Source organism: Ceratotherium simum, chromosome 1 (assembly GCF_057802395.1).
Source record: "Ceratotherium simum simum isolate JZ-2026a chromosome 1, ASM5780239v1, whole genome shotgun sequence".
Classification (NCBI taxonomy): domain Eukaryota; kingdom Metazoa; phylum Chordata; class Mammalia; order Perissodactyla; family Rhinocerotidae; genus Ceratotherium; species Ceratotherium simum.
In genome coordinates this window covers 752,957-772,403 of record NC_141900.1, presented here as the reverse complement: position 1 = coordinate 772,403, position 19,447 = coordinate 752,957, and the positions used below count along the sequence as shown (strand labels likewise).

General features: G+C 41.7%; 1 protein-coding gene across 3 annotated transcripts in view; it reads right to left on the bottom strand.

Moving 5' to 3' along the window:
* Positions 1 to 19,447, bottom strand: part of BLVRA (biliverdin reductase A) — a 72,644-nt gene that overhangs the window by 42,555 nt on the left and 10,642 nt on the right. For 2 of the 3 annotated variants that reach the window (XM_087429766.1, XM_087430294.1), the window contains exon 2: positions 6,863 to 6,895. In XM_087429766.1, coding sequence (XP_087285892.1) covers positions 6,863 to 6,874 — 12 coding nt within the window. In that variant the 5' untranslated portion in view covers positions 6,875 to 6,895. Of the gene's footprint in view, positions 1 to 6,862; positions 6,896 to 8,367; positions 8,386 to 19,447 lie in introns of those variants that run through there. The other variant, XM_087430791.1, reaches the window with a different exon arrangement.

Genomic DNA, 19,447 nt, shown 5'->3' with positions numbered 1-19,447 from the left:
ACGTTAACAGTCTAAACGCATCAATTAAAAGAGAGATTGTCAGAATGGATCAAAAAACAAGACCCAACTATATGTTGTCTACAAAAAACCCACTTTAAACATAACGACACATATAGATTAAAAGTAAACGGATGGAGATAAATGTACCAAGCTACCACTAATCAAAAGAAAACAGGAGTAGCTCTATCAATTTCAGGGAAGGCATTACATAATCCTTAACATGTACACACCTAACAACAGAGCATTATACTACGTGAGGCAAAAACCCAACAGAACTGCATATCATAGCTGGTGACTTCAACCCCTCCATCAGAAATGGACAGATCCAGCAGGCAGAAAATCAGTAAGGACACAGTTGAACTCAACAACACCATCAGTTAACTGGATGTAACTGACATCTATAGACTACTTCATCCAACAACAGCAGAACACGCATTCTTCTCAAGCTCACATGGAACATTCACACCACATCCTGAGCCATAAAATATACTTTAAATTTAAAAGAACAGAAATTATACAATGTCTTCTCTGAGACCACAATGGAATTAACCAATAACAGAAAGATAACTGGAAAATCCCAAAATATAACGAGATTAAATAGATCAAAGAGATGGCTAAACCGCTCCGCAGTGGTGGCAAAAACTTTGGGGGTGGAAACTAGCAGAAAGCAGAGGAAAGAGGAATGAAGAAGAGCAGAAAGGGGAAAGTGCACACCGATTACGAGGAGGCTGAAGTATGCAGAGAAAGGAGACAGTGAGACATGCCCCGTGGAGGGGTGGGCAATGGACTTCGAGATTTCTAAAAATCGAGATGTCTAAAATTCCACTTTCAGTTGTTTGCCGTGCTCTGCTGTCTTGAACCTTCGGTAAGATGCCACGATACCTACAGCCCTGTAAAGGTACAAAGGAACAGGAGCAGTTTCAAGATAGCAGAAAAAGGACACATACAAGGGACAGCAGAGTGACTCAAAAACTAATTTAGGACCAAATCACAGTCACAGATTAAGCTTGCTCTCCCTCTGAGACTCAGAGAAGCTGGTGTCTGGAGCTCTAGATGTGATAAGGAAATCCAGAGAAAGTTAGGATTAAGAGAACATGCTCTGCCAACTTAGAAAAAATTGTTTTGAGATGAAGAGGGTAGAAGAAAATGTAAAATCATTGCAGAAGAACTTCAAGGTGTGAGGCACGAGGGCAGGTGCTGGAACATCACTCTGGGAGGGAAAAGGAGACTCTGAACAGTCAGGAGAAACAACCTCATGTTTTTCACCCATTGTTTACAAGGATCAAAAAGTTGACAACACATTGGTTGGCGTGGGAAAACAGACATATTCATACGTTGCAAGACAGAGAGAAAAGTAGGCAACCTCTGTGGAAAGCAACTTGGAAATATTTATCATGCAAATCCTCTTTGCTTTGGTAAATCCATTTCTAAGAAGGTATCCTAAAGGGCTACACAAGTGAAATGCTAAGGTTTACTGCAGCCCTGCCTGTAACAGCAAAAGACTGAAAATAACGTATACATTGTTAATAGCAGGCAGTTATGGTATACCCCTAAAATGGAATATTACACAGCTACCAAAAAGAACAAGGAAGTTCTTTATGTATTGAAAAGGACTGATCTCCAAGATATATTATTAGGTGAGAAAAGCAAAATACAGACCAGTGTAAGTTGTATGCTACACTATGTGCAAAAAAAGGAGAGGGGCAGCTAAAGGAAAAAATATTTGTCATATATGTTTAGAATCTCTCTGAAAGGACAGCCAAGAAATCAGTAACACTGGTTACCTGGAAGCATGAACAACAGAGTAGCTGGGAGGAAAGAAGACTTCTCAGGGTAAATCTTTTTTTTCCTAAATCCTTTAAAATGTTGAATCATGTGAATATACTGGTTATCCAAAATACAAATACTTAAAATAGATATAAATATTTGAGGGATGCTCAGAGCAGAGGAGAACTCTACCGTGTGCCAAGCCTTGGGCTTACTCCAATCCTCCTTCCTGGAGCTCCCTCTACAGTGTCCCGCATCCTCTGCTGCCCCACCTCTCGCCCCCTTTGCTCCTGACCATGCCCTGTCCAGTGCCCCCAAATCATCCGACTCCTCACACCTCAGGCTACGAATGCTGCCTCCACTCACCCTTTCCTGCCTAGCTGTAATCTGGTTCTCACTACTGCACCTCTCTGCTTTACCAAAGGCCACCTAAGACCTCACTGCCAAATTCAAGGGCTTTTCCTCAGCTGCATTCTCCTGGACCTCAGACATGTTTGAAACTTAACTGGACCTTCCTTAAATCCACTCCTGTCTTGTCTTCTCTCACCTCAGGCTGAGGTTTTCTTTTCACACTCACCACTTTCCTTCTTCATCCTGCCCCCTAGATGTGCATATGTCCCAATGCTTGATCCTCGTCCCTTTGCTCTTTTCTCTTTCCCATAGTCCCTCATTCTCAAGGTTTCCATGACCACCTTCATGCTGAAGACTCCAATATCTTGAGCTGTGAGCCATCCTCTCCTCCAAGCTCCAGTCCCAAGAAGAAATGCGAACCGGGCATTTTCGCCCGGGCTGTCTGCCCCTGACCTGGATGGTCATGTTCTGTGCTAGACTCCCACTGTTTGTCTCACCTGACTGGCTGTGCTCTGAACTTCGGGGCAAAGGCCAGTGGCTCCACAAATTCTAACAGGCACCCAACTTGAAATGCATTCAACAAACACCCTGAGATCAAAGGGCTGGTTGCAGCTGATGATCTTTCTCCACATTTCCCCCCAGCCAGCCTGAGCCACAGAAAGCTTTCCTTGAAGAATTTCTGTCCTGTGACATCCTTCCTCTACGTTTGCAGTGACCCACCCCTGCTCTGGATTGCATTACAAGATTACTAAACGGTCTCTGAATCAGCCTATCTAGCGAGGATGCCAGAGGCCATGGCGACACTAAGATGAACGAGGCTCACAGATAGCTATACTCGAAGTCAAAGGAGGGAAGGTGGGGAAAAAGAGATGAATAAAGGGCAATAGGAATTCACAAGAGGGAGGTATCACTTCCAGAGAGACAGCTCTGAGAAACTTTTCATGCAGCAGAATGACATTTGAACTGGATGGATAGGATTAGCTGAATATAGATAAGAAAAGCATTCATGGAGCCAGAAACATCAGGGCTTGAATCCCAGTTCTGTCCCTAATACCCTGTGGCTTAGAGCAATTTACTTAACCCTCATTTTCCTCATCTACAAAACAGAGGTAATAACAGCATCCTGCTCACAGGTGATTCGTTGGGATTAAATGGATGCACATCACAGGGGACCATGCAGCAGATTAACTGTATGTTGTATCTTGAAAACATAGTGCTGAGCGGACAAAATAAGAGAACAAGGTATACATTGTAACGCAATACAATTATTTAAATTAAAAGCATAGCACACAATGGTTGCCAGGGGTTCGGGGTGGGAGAGGTGTGACAACAAAGGGGCAACAGAAGGGAATGTTTTGGAATGAGGGTCTGAATCCTGATTGTGGTGATGGTTCCCCAAACTGATGCACATGCTTTAATCACAGAACTGTACACCGAAAAAAAAGTCAATTTTACTGTATGTAAATGTAAAAGGTATCTGTATAAAAACAATAACATATTTTCATGAATAATGCAAACAAAAAGGTAAACATTTAGTACATGAGAGCTGCTGTCTCTGGAAGGGTGAGAATGGCGATGGAGACAAAAAAGAATAAGAAAATAAATACAAGAGAGGGGCCTTGCCCAGACCAACCAAGACAACATGTCATGAACCAGGCTGAGTACCCTCTGAGGTCTCCTCCTCTGCCCCTAAAAGGGAAAGACAATGACCTAGAGGAGGGTAAGTAAAGTGCAGGAGAGTCAGTGCAGAATTAGGAAAGAGAGCAAGTGATGAGGAAGCAGAAAGTAAAGAAATACACAGACAGATTGGAAAGATATTATGGTCTCACTTATCAGTGAGTTCCATAAGTACAAGTTCCATACCTATGTTTTTTACCATTAGAGCCATAAAGCCAAGTCTAGAGTCTGGCACAGTGTGCTGTTGCATGAATTTTGGTGACTGATTAAAGCAAGGAAATAACAAGATTTACAGCATGGAGTGTAGGGAAGGAGGGAGAGGGACGTCAGGCTTCTGGGCCAGGTGAATAGACGGCAGGGGTACCATTCCCTGAGGGGTCCCCACAAGCAGAGGCATATTTGGGGCAGGTAAAAAACAGCAAGTCTGGCTTGGGTTACAATGACCTGGGGTGCCTGTGGAACCTCTAAATGAAGACGAGTAGTCCAGGCCTCTGGATGTATGGATCTGAGTTGAACAGAACCATCTGGGACATTCCTAAACATTCAACTGATAATAAAAGCTGTGGGATCACATGAGCTCCCCAGGACAGTGGGGAGGGGCAAGAAGTGCCCTGGGAAACAAACTTTTAAGGAGCAGGGAGAAGAGGAGCCTAAGAAGGAGTCTGAGAAGAAATCACCAGAGAAACAGGCAGAAACCCTGGGGTGTCATGGGGACATTTTAAGAACATGGTCAATAATGTCAAATGCTTCAAGGAAAATGTTTCCACCAAATCTGGCAATATGGAGGCCACTGGTGACCTTCATCTGAGAAGTTTTTAGTGGAACAGTGAAAACCAAGTCAGACTGCAGTGGGATCAGAAACAAAAGGGGAGTGAGAAGGTGGTCAGACAACAAATGACAGGTGGTGAAGGCAGAGAAGGGGGAACAGCGAGAGTGGACTCTGGGTCTGGGAATGTTTTTTAAAGGTTGAAAGGAAAAATCCATAAAAGAAGGAAAGATCAAAATTATAGGCAGAAGGGGTAACTTATGATTAATGGAACTGTTATTGGGCCAGGTTATAAGCTTAATATTAATGCAAAGGTTCTACTCTTTCTTCAGAAGGTCCAAGGCCCTGAGAACTAGAGTGAGTCATGGGGGCCTTCAGATAAGGGGCCAGAGGCACCAGAAAGTGGTTAACAGAAGCCAGACCTACTTTTGACTGTTTACCATTTTGTAGCTCTTGAGTTTTATACTATGTATGTACATTTACATTAATACAAAAATAAATTTTTTAAACATTATTATTTAAGATGAATTTCCAATATAATGTTAGGGAAAGAAGCCAGACTGCAGCAGGTTGAGAATGATTCAGAGAGAGGAGAAAATGGAGAAATTACTTGCAGACATCTCTTTCAACAAGCATCCCTCTGAAGGGGATGAGAGAAATAGGATTACAGTACTCTGACAAGATGTCATGTGTTGTTTTGTTCTGAAGAAAGTAAACACTAAAGCATTTTGAGTATTGTGAGAAAGAGCTGGTGGAAGTGAGGTCTACAATGCAGCAGGTAAAGGAGACAATTAGGGAGGCAGTGCACGGCCTGAAGAGGCAGCAGAGTCTGCAACTCAGAGCATAGAGAGAGAAACACTTTTACCAGAAACGTCTTGTACTGGATGCGATGGGTTCTTTCCCCACGTCCATACCCCTCTCTTCCTGTATCCAGCCAGGGGTAGGGGAGGAAGCAGCTCCAGGCTGGGCCTCATTAGTCTAAGCCAAGTGGCAAAATCCTGACTCCTCTGACACAGTAACTGGTCCAGGAATGGGCATGTGACCTGATTCCGGTCAATAAGACCTAAGGAGGCATTCTGTGAGGCTTCAAGAAAAGAGGTTCCCACTCTTCTGGGAGAACAGCAGGAAGCCATCTCTTTCTCCTGCTCAAACTGAATGAGGAAGCATGTAGCCCCAACTGCTGCTGGCAGCCATCCTATAACCAGAGGCGAACTACCTCTAGGATGAAGCCAACACTTGGATGAAGAGCAGAGTAATGACAAGATCCTGGATTCTTGATGAGACTGCTGAGCCACTGGATCAACCAGCCCTGAAGCCTGCCCTCCATTTAGAATTCCAGGATAAAAACCATATTATGTTGGGTTTTCCTATACTCGTAGCCTGTAGCTCTCTCACAAATAAACATCCCTTCCACTGTGACGAGAGGAACAGACAAATAGGGAGGGACGAATTGAGACAAATGATGTCTGATGATTCCAGTTTTTCTCTGTAAAATAAAAGGTGATCCAGATGCTAAGAGTGAGGAGGAAGCTGGGAGAAGTGATGAAGACCGCACCTGGCTGTTCAGGGGAAGGAGAAAGAGTTGCCCAGGGCTACGGAGAGGGCCTGGCAGGCAGTGCTGAGTGCCCATATGAGGTTTTTGAAACATTTGTCAGCTGTACAGAGCACGAAGCTGTGCCACTCACCCAAGACCACCACCCTGTGGGGACAGCCTCTGAGTCTGCCATGTTGGATCAACAGGGCAAGAGGAAAAGGAGTTGGGGCATCAGCACAACAGCAGTTGAGGAGATGGACTCCAGGGTCGAGGCTGGACTTGGAAGGGAGTGAAAGCAGGAAGGGGCTGTAAGTCAGAAAAAACAAAAGGACAAAGAGACTAGACATCTCATTGGATCAAAGAACAAGTGCAGTGGAAGTGAGAGCACCAAGGAGAAAATGCAGAGAAAGGTCCTAGTAAGCAGAACTAAGTGTCCCCAGAATAACACACAGCAGGGCTCTGGGCCCAGCACCCCCCACACCTTGCTGCTCGCTCCACCCCTAGTCCTTGAGGGTTGTTCCAAGATTAACTGTAGCAGATAAATTCTAGTCTAAGTGAAGCTGGACAGACACAGATAAGAACTCAGAGGGGCCTAGTTTTCCCCTATCACCTAAGCCACATGCACATGGCAGGTTGGAGGGGAAATGTTTTCAGGTTTGTGCCGATGGTTCTGAAAGCTCTGTAGGGAAAGAAGACGCTCTGTGAAGGAGAAATGAGGGACACTGCAAGAAAAGCATTCTTTAAACTGGTCCTTTTAAAGAACTCACCTCTGCACTCATCTTGGTTTCTTCCTCCAGCAGCTGTGAAGACAAAAGCAGAGGTTCAGGACTCTGGAGGCACCTACTCCAAACTCCATGTAGATCCTCCCCTTTGCCACCCCACTTTCTCCCCCACTACTTTGTCCCATTGGCCCCATTTTCCCCAAATGCCTTCACCGTGCCAGACCTTGTGCCGTCCAGTAAGGGTACCCAGGCCAGTGTCTTGATTCTGAGACTGGTGATGGCTGGCTCCCCTGGGATGGCACGCCAGTAATGTTTCTCTAAAGAAGGACATTTCTAAGCCCCAAGGTCCATCTCCTATACTGGAAGAGTAGTCGTAAACATGATGCCTCCGTGTACTTAAAAGAATGATGCACTTCCCAAAGTTGGTGCTCAGAGAGGATAGCTTTGTATCTGTCTGTCTTTTATGGGGACAAGCAAGGCAGTAAGAAATATATACTTCTTTTTTTCCCTCCTAGATGAGTTTAAGAGGACTTAAATGTTATTATATTAAAAGAACAGTTCAACAGGCTAGTCTGAACCCTCAGCATTAAGAAGGAGGAAGGAGGGAGCAAACAGGTGAGCATGAGTCAGGAGGAATGAGAAAAGAAAAGAAAAGGGGAAACAGGAGAGAGAAGGAAAAGAAATAAGGTACTAGTGTGGACTAACAGTGGTTCCCAACTGGAATGTACTCCTGGGACTGCTTGTTGAAAATGCGTATTTCGGGCCGGCCCTGTGGCATAGCGGTTAAGTCCGCGCGCTCTGCTGCTGGCGGCCCGGGTTCGGATCCCGGGTGTGCACTGATGCATCGCTTGTCAAGCCACGCTGTGGCGGCGTCCCACATAAAGTGGAGGAAGATGGGCACGGATGTTAGCTCAGGGCCCGTCTTCCTCAGCAAAAAAAGAGGAGTATTGGCAGATGTTAGCACAGGGTTGATCTTCCTCACAAAACAAACAAACAAAAAAAACAAACAAAAAAAAGAAAATGCGTATTTCTGGGTTCCACCCCAGGGATTCTAATTCAGGAAGTCTACAGGCGAGGAGAGGCTAAGCATCTGCATTTTCAGCAGGCATCCAGCAGATCGTGTCCAGAGGGTCAGAGAGCCACACTTGGAGAAACACTAGAATTGAGAGTAGAACACAGAGGCCCACAAGAATAAACTTCCTTGTTCATTTTTCAGAGCTGTTAGAATTGCCACTTGATGTAACTAAGACCTGGGCAGGCAATGGCAGGGTGAGTAGGTAACCAGAGGAGACGAGGAAAGGACTAAAGATGCCCCTCCAGCCCTTCCACCTGGGTGGGATGTCCAGGAAGCCAATGCAAATGACTGCTCCAAGCTCGGGAGAGGAAGGAGGGCCCTCCATGGCCGCTGGGAAGGGAAGGCTGTGGCAGCCCCCGACCTCGGACCCAGCCCTGCGTTTGATCTCATTCTCTTTCAAAATATAGGAAGTAACCGTAAGTAATACATAATCATGAATAATAACACTGAAATAATAACACCCAGTAAAGAAAACCTCCACTCCTGGCAGTCCTAAGAACGCCTGGGATGATCATCTGGTCTCTGTGCCGAAAATAACGTTTCCAGTAATTCTCCTCCTTTCTCTCTTTCCACTTCTCTTTCCTGCTTTGAGAGTGGGTCTCATGACCCAACCTGCCAGCACACATGCTGTCTTTCCTTTTGCAATCTGGAGTCTTTTCGTGTTTCTTGGATAATATGAAAAAGGGAAATTGCTAGAAGACAAACCCTAAAAAGCAGAGAGTGACAAAGTGGGTAAGCTTTCTACTCAGAAAGTATCTGAGTAGTATGGGTGTGATGTCTTACACATGAAACATCTCAGAAGGATAAGCGAAGCCAGGGGAAAAAGCCAGAACTCAGTCAAGGATGCAGGCTGGGTGACAGTCTGGACCACAGGGGCTCTCCAGAGACCATGCCCTTCCCTACACAGATGCTCTCTCCAGCGCTCTACTGTGCTTTACTTATATTTTTAACAACTTTGGTTTAAGTCTCCCCTGGAGCTCACATGTGAATGGGGAAGTCAGATAACAAAACGCACAAATACGAGGAGGAGGAGAACAGCTGTGAGCCCGCTTGTGTCTGCTACTTTGTATACACAAACCCTAATGCTTGAAACCTTGGCTAAAGCTAATATTCACTCCATTCTACAGAGGAGCTAGCTGAAGTTCAGGGTGGGTAAAGCACTTGGCCTCACAGTCAAGGCGCTGTGGCATGGCACTGTAATTTTCAGACTTTCCATTTCTAGAGCCAAGCCCAGATTGCCCCAGAGACCAGGTCCTGTCTTACACTCACCGGGAGAGCTTGCAGATAAATAGGAGACCTGCTGTTTGGTCCTGCTTTAGTCATGGACTAGCCAAGTGATCGTGGTCAAACAGGCTCCTCATCTGTAGGCTGAAGGGTTGGACCTCATCTCTAAGTTGTGTTTCAGCTCTAAAATGCTCTCTGATTCCCAGAAAAGGAAATCCAGGGGACTCTTAAAACAGATGGATCAATGCTCAACCTCAGTCATGATCACATAATGCAAATTATGATTTCACGTAGATGCTCCATCAGACTGACAGAGATCCAAATGCTTGCCACAGTGTGTTGGTCAAAGCGTGGGGAAGAATACTCGCTGACATTATTACAGAACTACATATGGGTATCATCTCTAGGGAGGACGGTTTAGAAACACCTATTAAAATTCCAAATGTACAGGACTTCTGACCTAGCAATTCTACTGCTTCCTATTTCTGTCTCCAGCCCCTAAACCAGACTCAAGAGAAATCATTCAATTGCCTTGAGTCCCCTTGTAGAAACATTACTACTGGTTTCTTTCCCTTTCTAATGAGCACTTCCAGGAAAGCTTTCCTATAAAAATAGTCTACAGAACATTATTTACAAACTTTACTGCTTTCCCACAGAATCTGGGGAAGACAAAATAAAAGAAAATAAAAAACAATTTGGAGAGATGCACATGCCTGAGAAAGAATCCCACCTAGAAATCCTACTGCATTAGGCATCAGCAGTCTACTACCTAGGATGAATTGCATTGTCATTTATAAAGCACATTCAACTGGGGTATCATGGCCAGATCCTTCCCATGAAGCTTTCAACTCCCTTATAGCTTTCAACTCCCTTATAATAAAATGGCACTGTCAGGAGAGGCAGCAACTCCAGGCCAGGGGAGATCTGGCTCCACCTTTCAACACCCTCCCTGCCCTCATCACACATCTCTCCCTTCTTCTGCACTGTCCTGCCAAGACCAGTTAGAGTTTGAACAGAACCCAGGGAGAACTTTATTCCATATTTTAATAAATTCTAAAAGATCTAAGACCTAATCCTATTAAAAAAAGATTTAAGTTTGTTTTATTTCAAAGGTTTAATATTTAAATGGTCAAATGCTAAAAGGCTTTAAGTTTCTGACTTTTAGTGTTATGTTTAGAAAGATTTATAGAGACATTTTTGTTTTGTTTTTAGGTTTTTGACTTTTTTTATTTACATTTTTGTTTTTTAATCAACCTAAATTGTATTTTGGTATATGGCATGAGCTAAGACCCTGACTACTTCTCCCCAAATAGTTGAGTTGTTCCCACATCATTTATTGACTATTCCATCCTTTCCCTCAATGACTCATACTTAAATTCTTATGAATATGGTGATTCTTTTTTTCACTATCTCTGCTGCATCATCAATTTCTATTCTCATGCCTATAATATATTGTTTGCATGACTGTGGCTTTACAATACAGTCATACGTTGCTTAATGACAGGTACACGTTCTGATAAACGCATCATTAGGCAATTTGGTCATTGTGCAACCAACACAGAGTGTACTTACACAACCTAGATGGTACAGCCTACTACACACCTAGGCTATACGGTACTAATCTTATGGGACCATCATCATACATGTGGTCCATCGTTGACCGAAATGCCATTATGCGGCACATGACTGTATGCTGGTATCTGGTAGTTCAAGTTTTCTCGTTAACTTGTTCTTATTAATTCTTGCTTGCTCAGACTTCCAGATTAATCTTTAGAACATCTCTGTCAAGTTAAAAAAAAATTCCCCTGGGACTACAATTGCATCAAATTTATAAATTAAATTAGGGTTAATTAACAAGCCTTCCCATCCAGAAATATATGGTATGACTCTCTAGGAGCAGCCACTTAAAAAAACAAAGGAAGAAGACTCTTGAGTTAGTTCCTGAATTACTGCATAATGACAAACGACAGCTCAGGCTGCAGTAGTTCACTAGAAAGTTAAAGAAAAAAGCCATTACTTTTGCATAAATAACCGGCTTAAAGCAATTTAAAGTAGGCTTCTCCTTCCCCCATATCTACTGCAGCAGGTCTACTACACAGTGTTGGAGTTTGACCTTTGACCCCAAAACATGATGTACTCAAGTGCACATAGACAGGCTATTTCTCTGGGGGATAAAGAGCCTGCCTGTGACTCAAGAGACCAGAATTCTAGACATGACACCCACTAGCCATGTGACCAAGGCTGGGGCACATGGTCTCTAAGTGCCTTGGTTTCTGCACCTTGATGGGGGGAGGGGCAGGCGGGGCAGAGGAACCCAGATAAACTTAGATGACCCCGACACTCTCTCTCAATGCTGACATGCTGTAATTCCAACCCATTTTACTTCTATTTTTTTGTTCTCCTTTGGTTTAGCTCCCTTGGTGTGTGGCTTGGTTTACTGGAGGTTATCAGCTTCTCTTCTAGTTCTCTCAGAGGCAGACAGACACAAGTAAATTAGGACAAGGCTCAGGTCATCAAGCTAGTGAAGCTGCTGCCATTGAGGCCCCAGGCACAACAGTGCCGACCAGGTAAAGCTTCCCTTGGCACTTTCCAGCACATAAGCCTCTCTCTTCCCTACCCTGCCTTTCTAGCTCCTCCCACCTGCTCCAAGTCCCTCCCTCCTGTTCCTCCTTATTGATGTCTCAAAACCTTCTACCTTTTATTGAAGTTGATCTTGATATAATAGAGAAATGAGATAACAGGAGTCAAATCACTCTTACTAAGGAACAAATGTCTAGTACATTTAAACTTGTGAGTTTAAATGTTTTTAGCCATGTTTTAAAAGAGCAGCTTATTAACTCAAATAACTGCCGAACAATGTACAACTCAATTTCAAAGTTGGGTTGAGATCAGGACATTCTGGGGCCCACACATATTGTGATCCCTCAGACGGTCCAGGTCATAACCTTGGTCCCCTACGGCTGAAAGACTAGTTTTTTCTGGCCAAGTGCTATAAGGAACCATGAACTGCTGGAACAGCTGAGCACAGCACAACTGACAAGTTGGGGGGCCAAAGGAATACAGATCTACACAACCAAAACACATGTGGGTTTAACCTTCCTTTTTAACATTTTAAAGGCGTCAAAAGCTCAGTAAAGCTTTTAAAGATCTCTAGAGAGAACATGTTTTCTTTCCTTAGCAGATCAACCAAGATTTTTACAAGCAAGATTTTATAACGTGTTATTTGTGACCTTAATATTATTTACATAAATTATTTTATTCTCTACACTGAGCACATCATATTCTTTCTCTGTTTTTGTTTTCCCATGCAGTTTTTTTTCAGCTTTATTGAGATGTAATTGACATATAACATTGTATAAGTTTAAGATATAATGTTATGATTTGATACAGGTATATATTTCCTATGCAGTTTTTTTGTGAGGCTACAAATTCTCAGATTTCAGGTGAGAAACTTTAAGGCCCTTTCAAACCCTGAGGTTTTATGATGTGGTTTCTGTAATGATAAAGAAAAAAAGGGAAACAGTTAAGCTACAAGAAAAATTATTCTGTACAAGTGGAAGGTATATACAAAATATCCAACTATTTATTCAGGCACCAGCAAACATGTTTTAGCACACCACACAGCACAACTGAGTTGGAATATGGGGGATTAAAAAAACTTAAATCTTGCAGTAAAGTTGACCAAGATGGGAACATAGAAGGCTCCTGAGCTCCCTTCCTCCCACGGCTGCATGGAAGGTACAGCTACACACAGAGCAATTCCTTCTGAAAGCGATGCAAAAACTAGCTGAGCAACTCCTGCACATTTGGCAAATGAGAAAACATTCACACCAAAACAGGTAGGAAAGGCTGAGACACACTCTTGCCGTAAACCAAACCCCTGGTACAGTGCCACACGATCAGGAGGGAACCCCCAACTCCCAGCTTCTCCCTGAGAAGTAAAGGGTCTGGACCTCAAATCTAACACCACAACTTTTAAGACTTAAACCCGAGAGATGGGCCCCCCAAAAACCTAGTTTTGAAAGCCAATGGGGCTTGTGTCCATAAAACCACAAGAGCACATAGCAAATAAAAAAGCAGTTCCCAATAGGCACACCAGCACTTGCCACAGCTGTCACTGCAGGACTCAGCGCAGAGGGAGTAGGAAAAATGTCCATTTTCCAATCTTTCCCTTACAATGGTTTATATGCATACTTTACAAGCTGCTGCTTGAGTGTCAGGCTTCTAACATAAGCACAGATCTAGGGCCTGCCTCGAATCCTCCCCAGAGACTGAGGAAGCCAGCATACACCTACCCCACCTTCTTCCTCCAGCCCACTCCAACAACAAAAGCAAGTTGCCAGTATCTCCCTGGAAAGATCTTGTATACATGTCTGGCACCCCAGTTTTTGTGGTATAACATCTGAGGGATGGGCCCCCAGACTGCCAGACTGTGTTAGCAATGAGGCTTGCATTCACGAGTTCCACAGGACTAGCAACCAAAGAAGCAGTTCTTATTGGGCACAGGAGCACCCTTCCCACTCCTACCTCTGCTGCTATACACCTGGGCCCAGCACAGAGGCAGCAGGCAAAAACACCCATCTGCCAGTTTCTCCCTGGAAGGGGCTTAACTACATACTTTCTCAGATGCTGCCTGATGGTCTGGCTTCTAAGAAGCCTGCATCTAAGTGCTGACTGCAATCCTCCCCTTTGGGACACTGAGGGGTCTTGGCACACTCTCAACTACTGGGAGCCACTATGAAAAAAAGGTAGCTTCAACGGTTGCAAAGGTTTGAGAGACAACCAGGAGCTCAGGCCAGACTGATTGATGAGGTTCATCTCCTACATGAGACCACTCTCTAAAGACTGAGAGATGTGGCTGTTTTATCTAACTCACAGAAACCAACACAATAAAAAAAAAAATGAAGAAATAGAGAAATACGTTCCCAAGAAAAGAACAAGATAAATCTCCAGAAACAGATCTTAATGAAACAGTGACAAGTAATTTACCTGATAGAGTTCAAAACAATGGACATAAAGATGTTCACTAAGGGCAGGCGGGCAATTCATGAACAAAGGGAGATTTCAACAAAGACATAGAAAATATTTTAAAAGTACCAAACAAAAATCACAGAGATGAAAAATACAATAATCAAACTGAAAAATTCAATACTGGGATTCAACAGCAGACTAGATAAACAGAAGAAAGGATCAGCAAACTCGAAGACAGGGCAGTAGAATTAATAAAATCAGAGGAACAAAAAGAAAAAAAGAATGAAAAGAGTGAAGATAATTTAAGGGATTTATGGGACACCAACAAGAAGATCAAATATGCATTAAAGGGGTCCCAAAAGGAGGAGAGAGAGAGAAATGGGCAGAAATCTTATTCAAGGAAATAATGGCTGAAAACTGCCATTACCTGGGAGAAGAAACAGACATTCAGATCCAGGAAGCCCAAAACGGACCAAAGAAGATAAATCCAAAGAGACCCACACCAAGACACATTATAATTATATTCAAGGAAATAATGGCTGAAAACTGCCATTACCTGGGAGAAGAAACAGACATTCAGATCCAGGAAGCCCAAAACAGACCAAAGAAGATAAATCCAAAGAGACCCACACCAAGACACATTATAATTATATTGTCAAAAGTTAAAGACAAGGAGAGAATCTTAAAAGCAGTGAGCTAAAAACAACTTGTTAAATACAAGGGAACCCCCATAAGATTATCAGCATATTTTTCAGCACAAAATTTGCAGGCCAGAAGGGAATGGGATGAAAGTGCTGAAAGAGAAAACTGTCAACCAAGAATACTCTATCTGGCAAAGTTGTCCTTCAGAATTAAAGGAGAGCTAAAGAGTTTTCCAGACAAACAAAAGCTGAAGGAGTTCATCACCATATACTAGCCTTAGAAGAAATGTTAAAGGAAGTCCTTCAAGCTGGAACAAAAGGATGCTAATTAGTAATAGAAACACATGAAAAACTCACTGGTAAAGGTAAGTATACAGTTAAATTTAGAATGCTCTAATGCTGTAATGGTTGTGGAAAAATCACTTATAAATCTAGTATGAAGGTTAAAAGACAAACTACTAAAAATAACTATAACTACAATAATTAGTTAATAGATACACAATGTAAAAAGACGTAAATTGTGACATCAGAACATAAAATATGGGAGAGGGAGTGTATAAACATAGAGCTTTAGTATGCACTTGAAGGTAAGTTGTTATTAGCTTAAAATAAACTGTTATAAATATGTTTTATGTAAGCCTCATAGTAACCACAAAGCAAAAGCCTACAGTAGACACACAAAGGAGAAAGAGAAAGGAATCAAAGCATATCGCTACAGAAAATCATGTAATCACAAAGGAAGAGGGCAAGAGAGGAAGAAAGGAACAAAGGAATTACAAAACAACCAGAAAACAACTTAACAAAATGTCAATAGTAAGTCCATTATTATCAATAATTACTTCAAATGTAAACTGATGACATACAATCAAAACACAGAGTGGTTGAGAGATTAAGAAGTAAAAAAGAAACCAGGGCTGGCCTAGTGGCGCAGTGGCTAAGTTCAGCGCGCTCTGCTTCAGCGGCTCAGGGTTTGCGGGTTCGGATCCTGGGAGCAGACCTACACCACTCATCAAGCCATGGTGTGGTGGCAACCCACATACAAAATAGAGGAAGATGCGCACAGATGTTAGCTCAGAGCCACTCCTCCTCAAGCGAAAAGAGGAACGTTGGCAACAGGTGTTAGCTCAGGGCCAATCTTCCTCACACACACACACACAAAAAGACTCAACTATAGGCTTCCTACAGGAGACTCACTTCAGCTTAAAGGACCCACATAGAATGAAAGTGAAGAGATGGAAAAAGACATTCATGCAAATTGAACCAAAAAAACCAGGGGTAGCTAAACATATCAGACAAAACAGACTTTATCAAAGACTATAAAAAGAGACAAAGAAGGTCATTATATAATGACAAGGGGATCAATTAATCAAGAGAATATAATATTTGTAAATATTTATGCACCCAACATGGGAGCACATAAATACATAGAGGAAATATTAACAGATACGAAGAGAGAAATAGACAGCAATGCAGTAATAGCATGGGACTTCAATATCCCACTTTCAATGGATGTATCATTTGGACAGAAAATCAATAAAGAAACATTGGACTTAAACTATATGTTAGAACAGATGGACCAGACAGACATATACAGAACATTCTATCCAAAAGCAACAGAATACATATTCTTCTTAGGTGCACATGGAACATTTCCAGCATAGCTCATATGTTAGGCCACAAAATAAGTCTTAATAAATTTAAGAATATTGAAATTATAACAAGCATCTTTTCCAACCATAATAGTATGAAATTAGAAATCAATCCCAAAAAAACCCTGGAAAATTCACAAATATGTGAACATGCTCCTGAACAACCAATGGGTCAAAGAAGAAATCAGAAGAGAAATTAAAAAATATCTTGAGAGAAAGGAAAATGGAAACACAACATACCACAACTTAGGGGATGCAGCAAAAGCAGTTCTAACTGGGAAGTTTATAGCAATAAATGCCTACATTAAGAAAAAAGAAAGATCTCAAATAACAACCTAACTTTATACCTCAAGGAACTAGAAAAGAAGAACAAACTAAGCCCAGAGTTAGTAGAAAGAAGAAAATAACAAAGATGAGAGCAGAAATAAATGAAACAGAGACTAAAAAGCCAACAGAAAAGATCAATGAGACTAAGAACTAGTTTCTTGAAAGATAAATAAAATTGACAAACCTTAAGCTAGACTCACCAAGAAAAAAAGAGAGGACTCAAATAAATATAATCAGAAATGAAAGAGGAGACATTACAACTGATACCACAGAAATACAAAGGATCATAAGAGACGACTATGAACATATATACATGAACCAACTGGAAAACCTAGCAGAAATGGATAAACTCTTGGAAACATACAACTTACCAAGACTGAATCATTAAGACAGAAAATCTAAACAGACCAATTACCAGTAAGGAGATTGAATCAGTAATCAAAAAGCCCCCACAAAGAAACGTCCAGGATCAGATGGCTTCAATGGTGAATTCTACACAAAACATTTAAAGAAGAATCAATACCAATCCCTCTCAAACTCCTCCAAAAAACTGAAGAGAAGAAAAAACTTTCAATCTCATATTACAAGGCCAGCATTACCCTGATACCAAAACCAGACAAAGACACTACAGAAAAGTAAACTACAGGCCAATATCCCTGATGAACACAGATGCAAAAATCCTCAACAAAATAGCAAACAAAACTCAACAATAGATTAAAAAGATCATACACCATGATCACATGGGATTTATTCCAGGGATCTAAGGATGGTTCAATACTGCAAATCAATAAATGTGATAAACCACATTAACAAAATGAAAGATAAAAATCATATGACCATCTCTATAGATGCAGAAAACGCATTTGACAAAATCCAACATCTTTCATGACAAAAACTCTCAACAAACTGGGTGTAGAGGGAACAAACCTCATCATAATAAAGGCCATATATACAAGGCCCAAAACTAACATCATACTCAAAGGTGAAAAGCTGAAAGCATTTCCTCTAAAATTAGGAACAAGACAAGGCTGCCCACTCTCACCACTTTCATTCATCATAGTATTGGAAGTCGCAGCCAGAGCAATTAGGCAATAAAAAGAAATAAAAGGCATCCAAATTGGAAAGGAAGAATTAAAACTGTCTTTATTTGCAGATGACATGATATTATATATAGGAAACCTTAAAGACTCCACCAAAAAACTGTCAGAACTCATCAATTAATTCAATAAAGTTGCAGGATACAAAATTAAAACACAAAAATCAGTCCCATTTCTATACACCAACAATGAAATATCAGAAAGAGAAATTAAGAAAACAATCCCATGCATGATAGCATCAAAAACAAATAAACACTTAGGAATAAATTTAACCTAGGAAGTGAAAGACCTGTACACTGAAAACTACGACACTGATGAAAGAAACTGAAGACAGAAATAAAAGGAAAGATATTCTGTGCTCATGGACTGGAAGAATTAATATTATTATAATGTCCATATTACCCAAAGCAATTTACATACTCCATGCAATCCCTATCAAAATTCTAGTGGTATTCTTCACAGAAATAGACAAAACAATCCTAAAATTTGTATGGAACCACAAAAGACCCAAATAATAAAAGCAATTTTTATTTATTTTTTTGGTGAGAAAGGTTGGCCCTGAGCTAACATCTGCCCCAACCTTCCTCTATTTTGTACGTGGGATGCAGTCACAGAGTGGCTTGACAAGTGGTGTGTAGGTCCGCACCTGGGAACCAAACCCATGAACCCCGGGCTGCCCAAGCAGAGCACGGGAACTTAACCATTATGCGACCTGGCCAGCCCCAAAGCAATCTTTGGAGAAAGAAGAACAAAGCCAGAGGCATCACACTTCCTGATTTCAAACTATATTACAAAGCTATAGTAATCAAAACAGTATGGTATTGGCATAAAAACAGACACATAGATCAATGGGATAGCACAGAGATCACAGAAATAAGCCCATGCATATATGGTCAATTAATTTTCGACAAAAGAGCCAAGAATATACAATGGAGAAAGCGCAATCTCTTCAATAAATGGTGTTTGGAAAACTGGACAGCTACACGAAAAAGAATGAAACTGGACCACTATCTTCCATCAGACACAAAAATCAACTCAAAATGGATTAAAGACTTAAACGTAAGATCTGAAAGCATACATCTACTAGAAGAATATGTAAAGGGTAAGCTCCTTGACATCGGTCTTGGCAATGATTTTTTGGATTTGACACCAAAAGCAAAGGCAACAAAAGCGAAAATAAAGAAGTGGGACTGCATCCTTCTGCACAGCAAAGGAGGCCATCAACAAAATGAAAAGGCAGCCTATGGAGCAGGAGAAAATATTTCCAAACCACATATCTGATAAGGGGTTAATCCCCAAAATACATAAGGAACTGAAACAACTCAACAGCAAAAAATCCAAATGATCTGATTAAAAAATAGGCAGAGGAACTGAACAGACATTTTTCCAAAGAAGACATACAAATGGCCAACAGGTACATGAAAAGATGCTCAACATCGACAATCATCAGGGAAATGGAAATCAAAACGATAATGAGAAATCAGGATGGCTATTATAAAACAGACAAGAGATAACAAGTGGTGGTGAGGATGCAGAGAAAAAGGAACCCTTGTGCACTGCTGACAAGAATGTAAACTGGTACAGCCACTATGGAAAACAGTATGCAGTTTCCTCAAGAAATCAGAAACAGAACTACCATATGATCC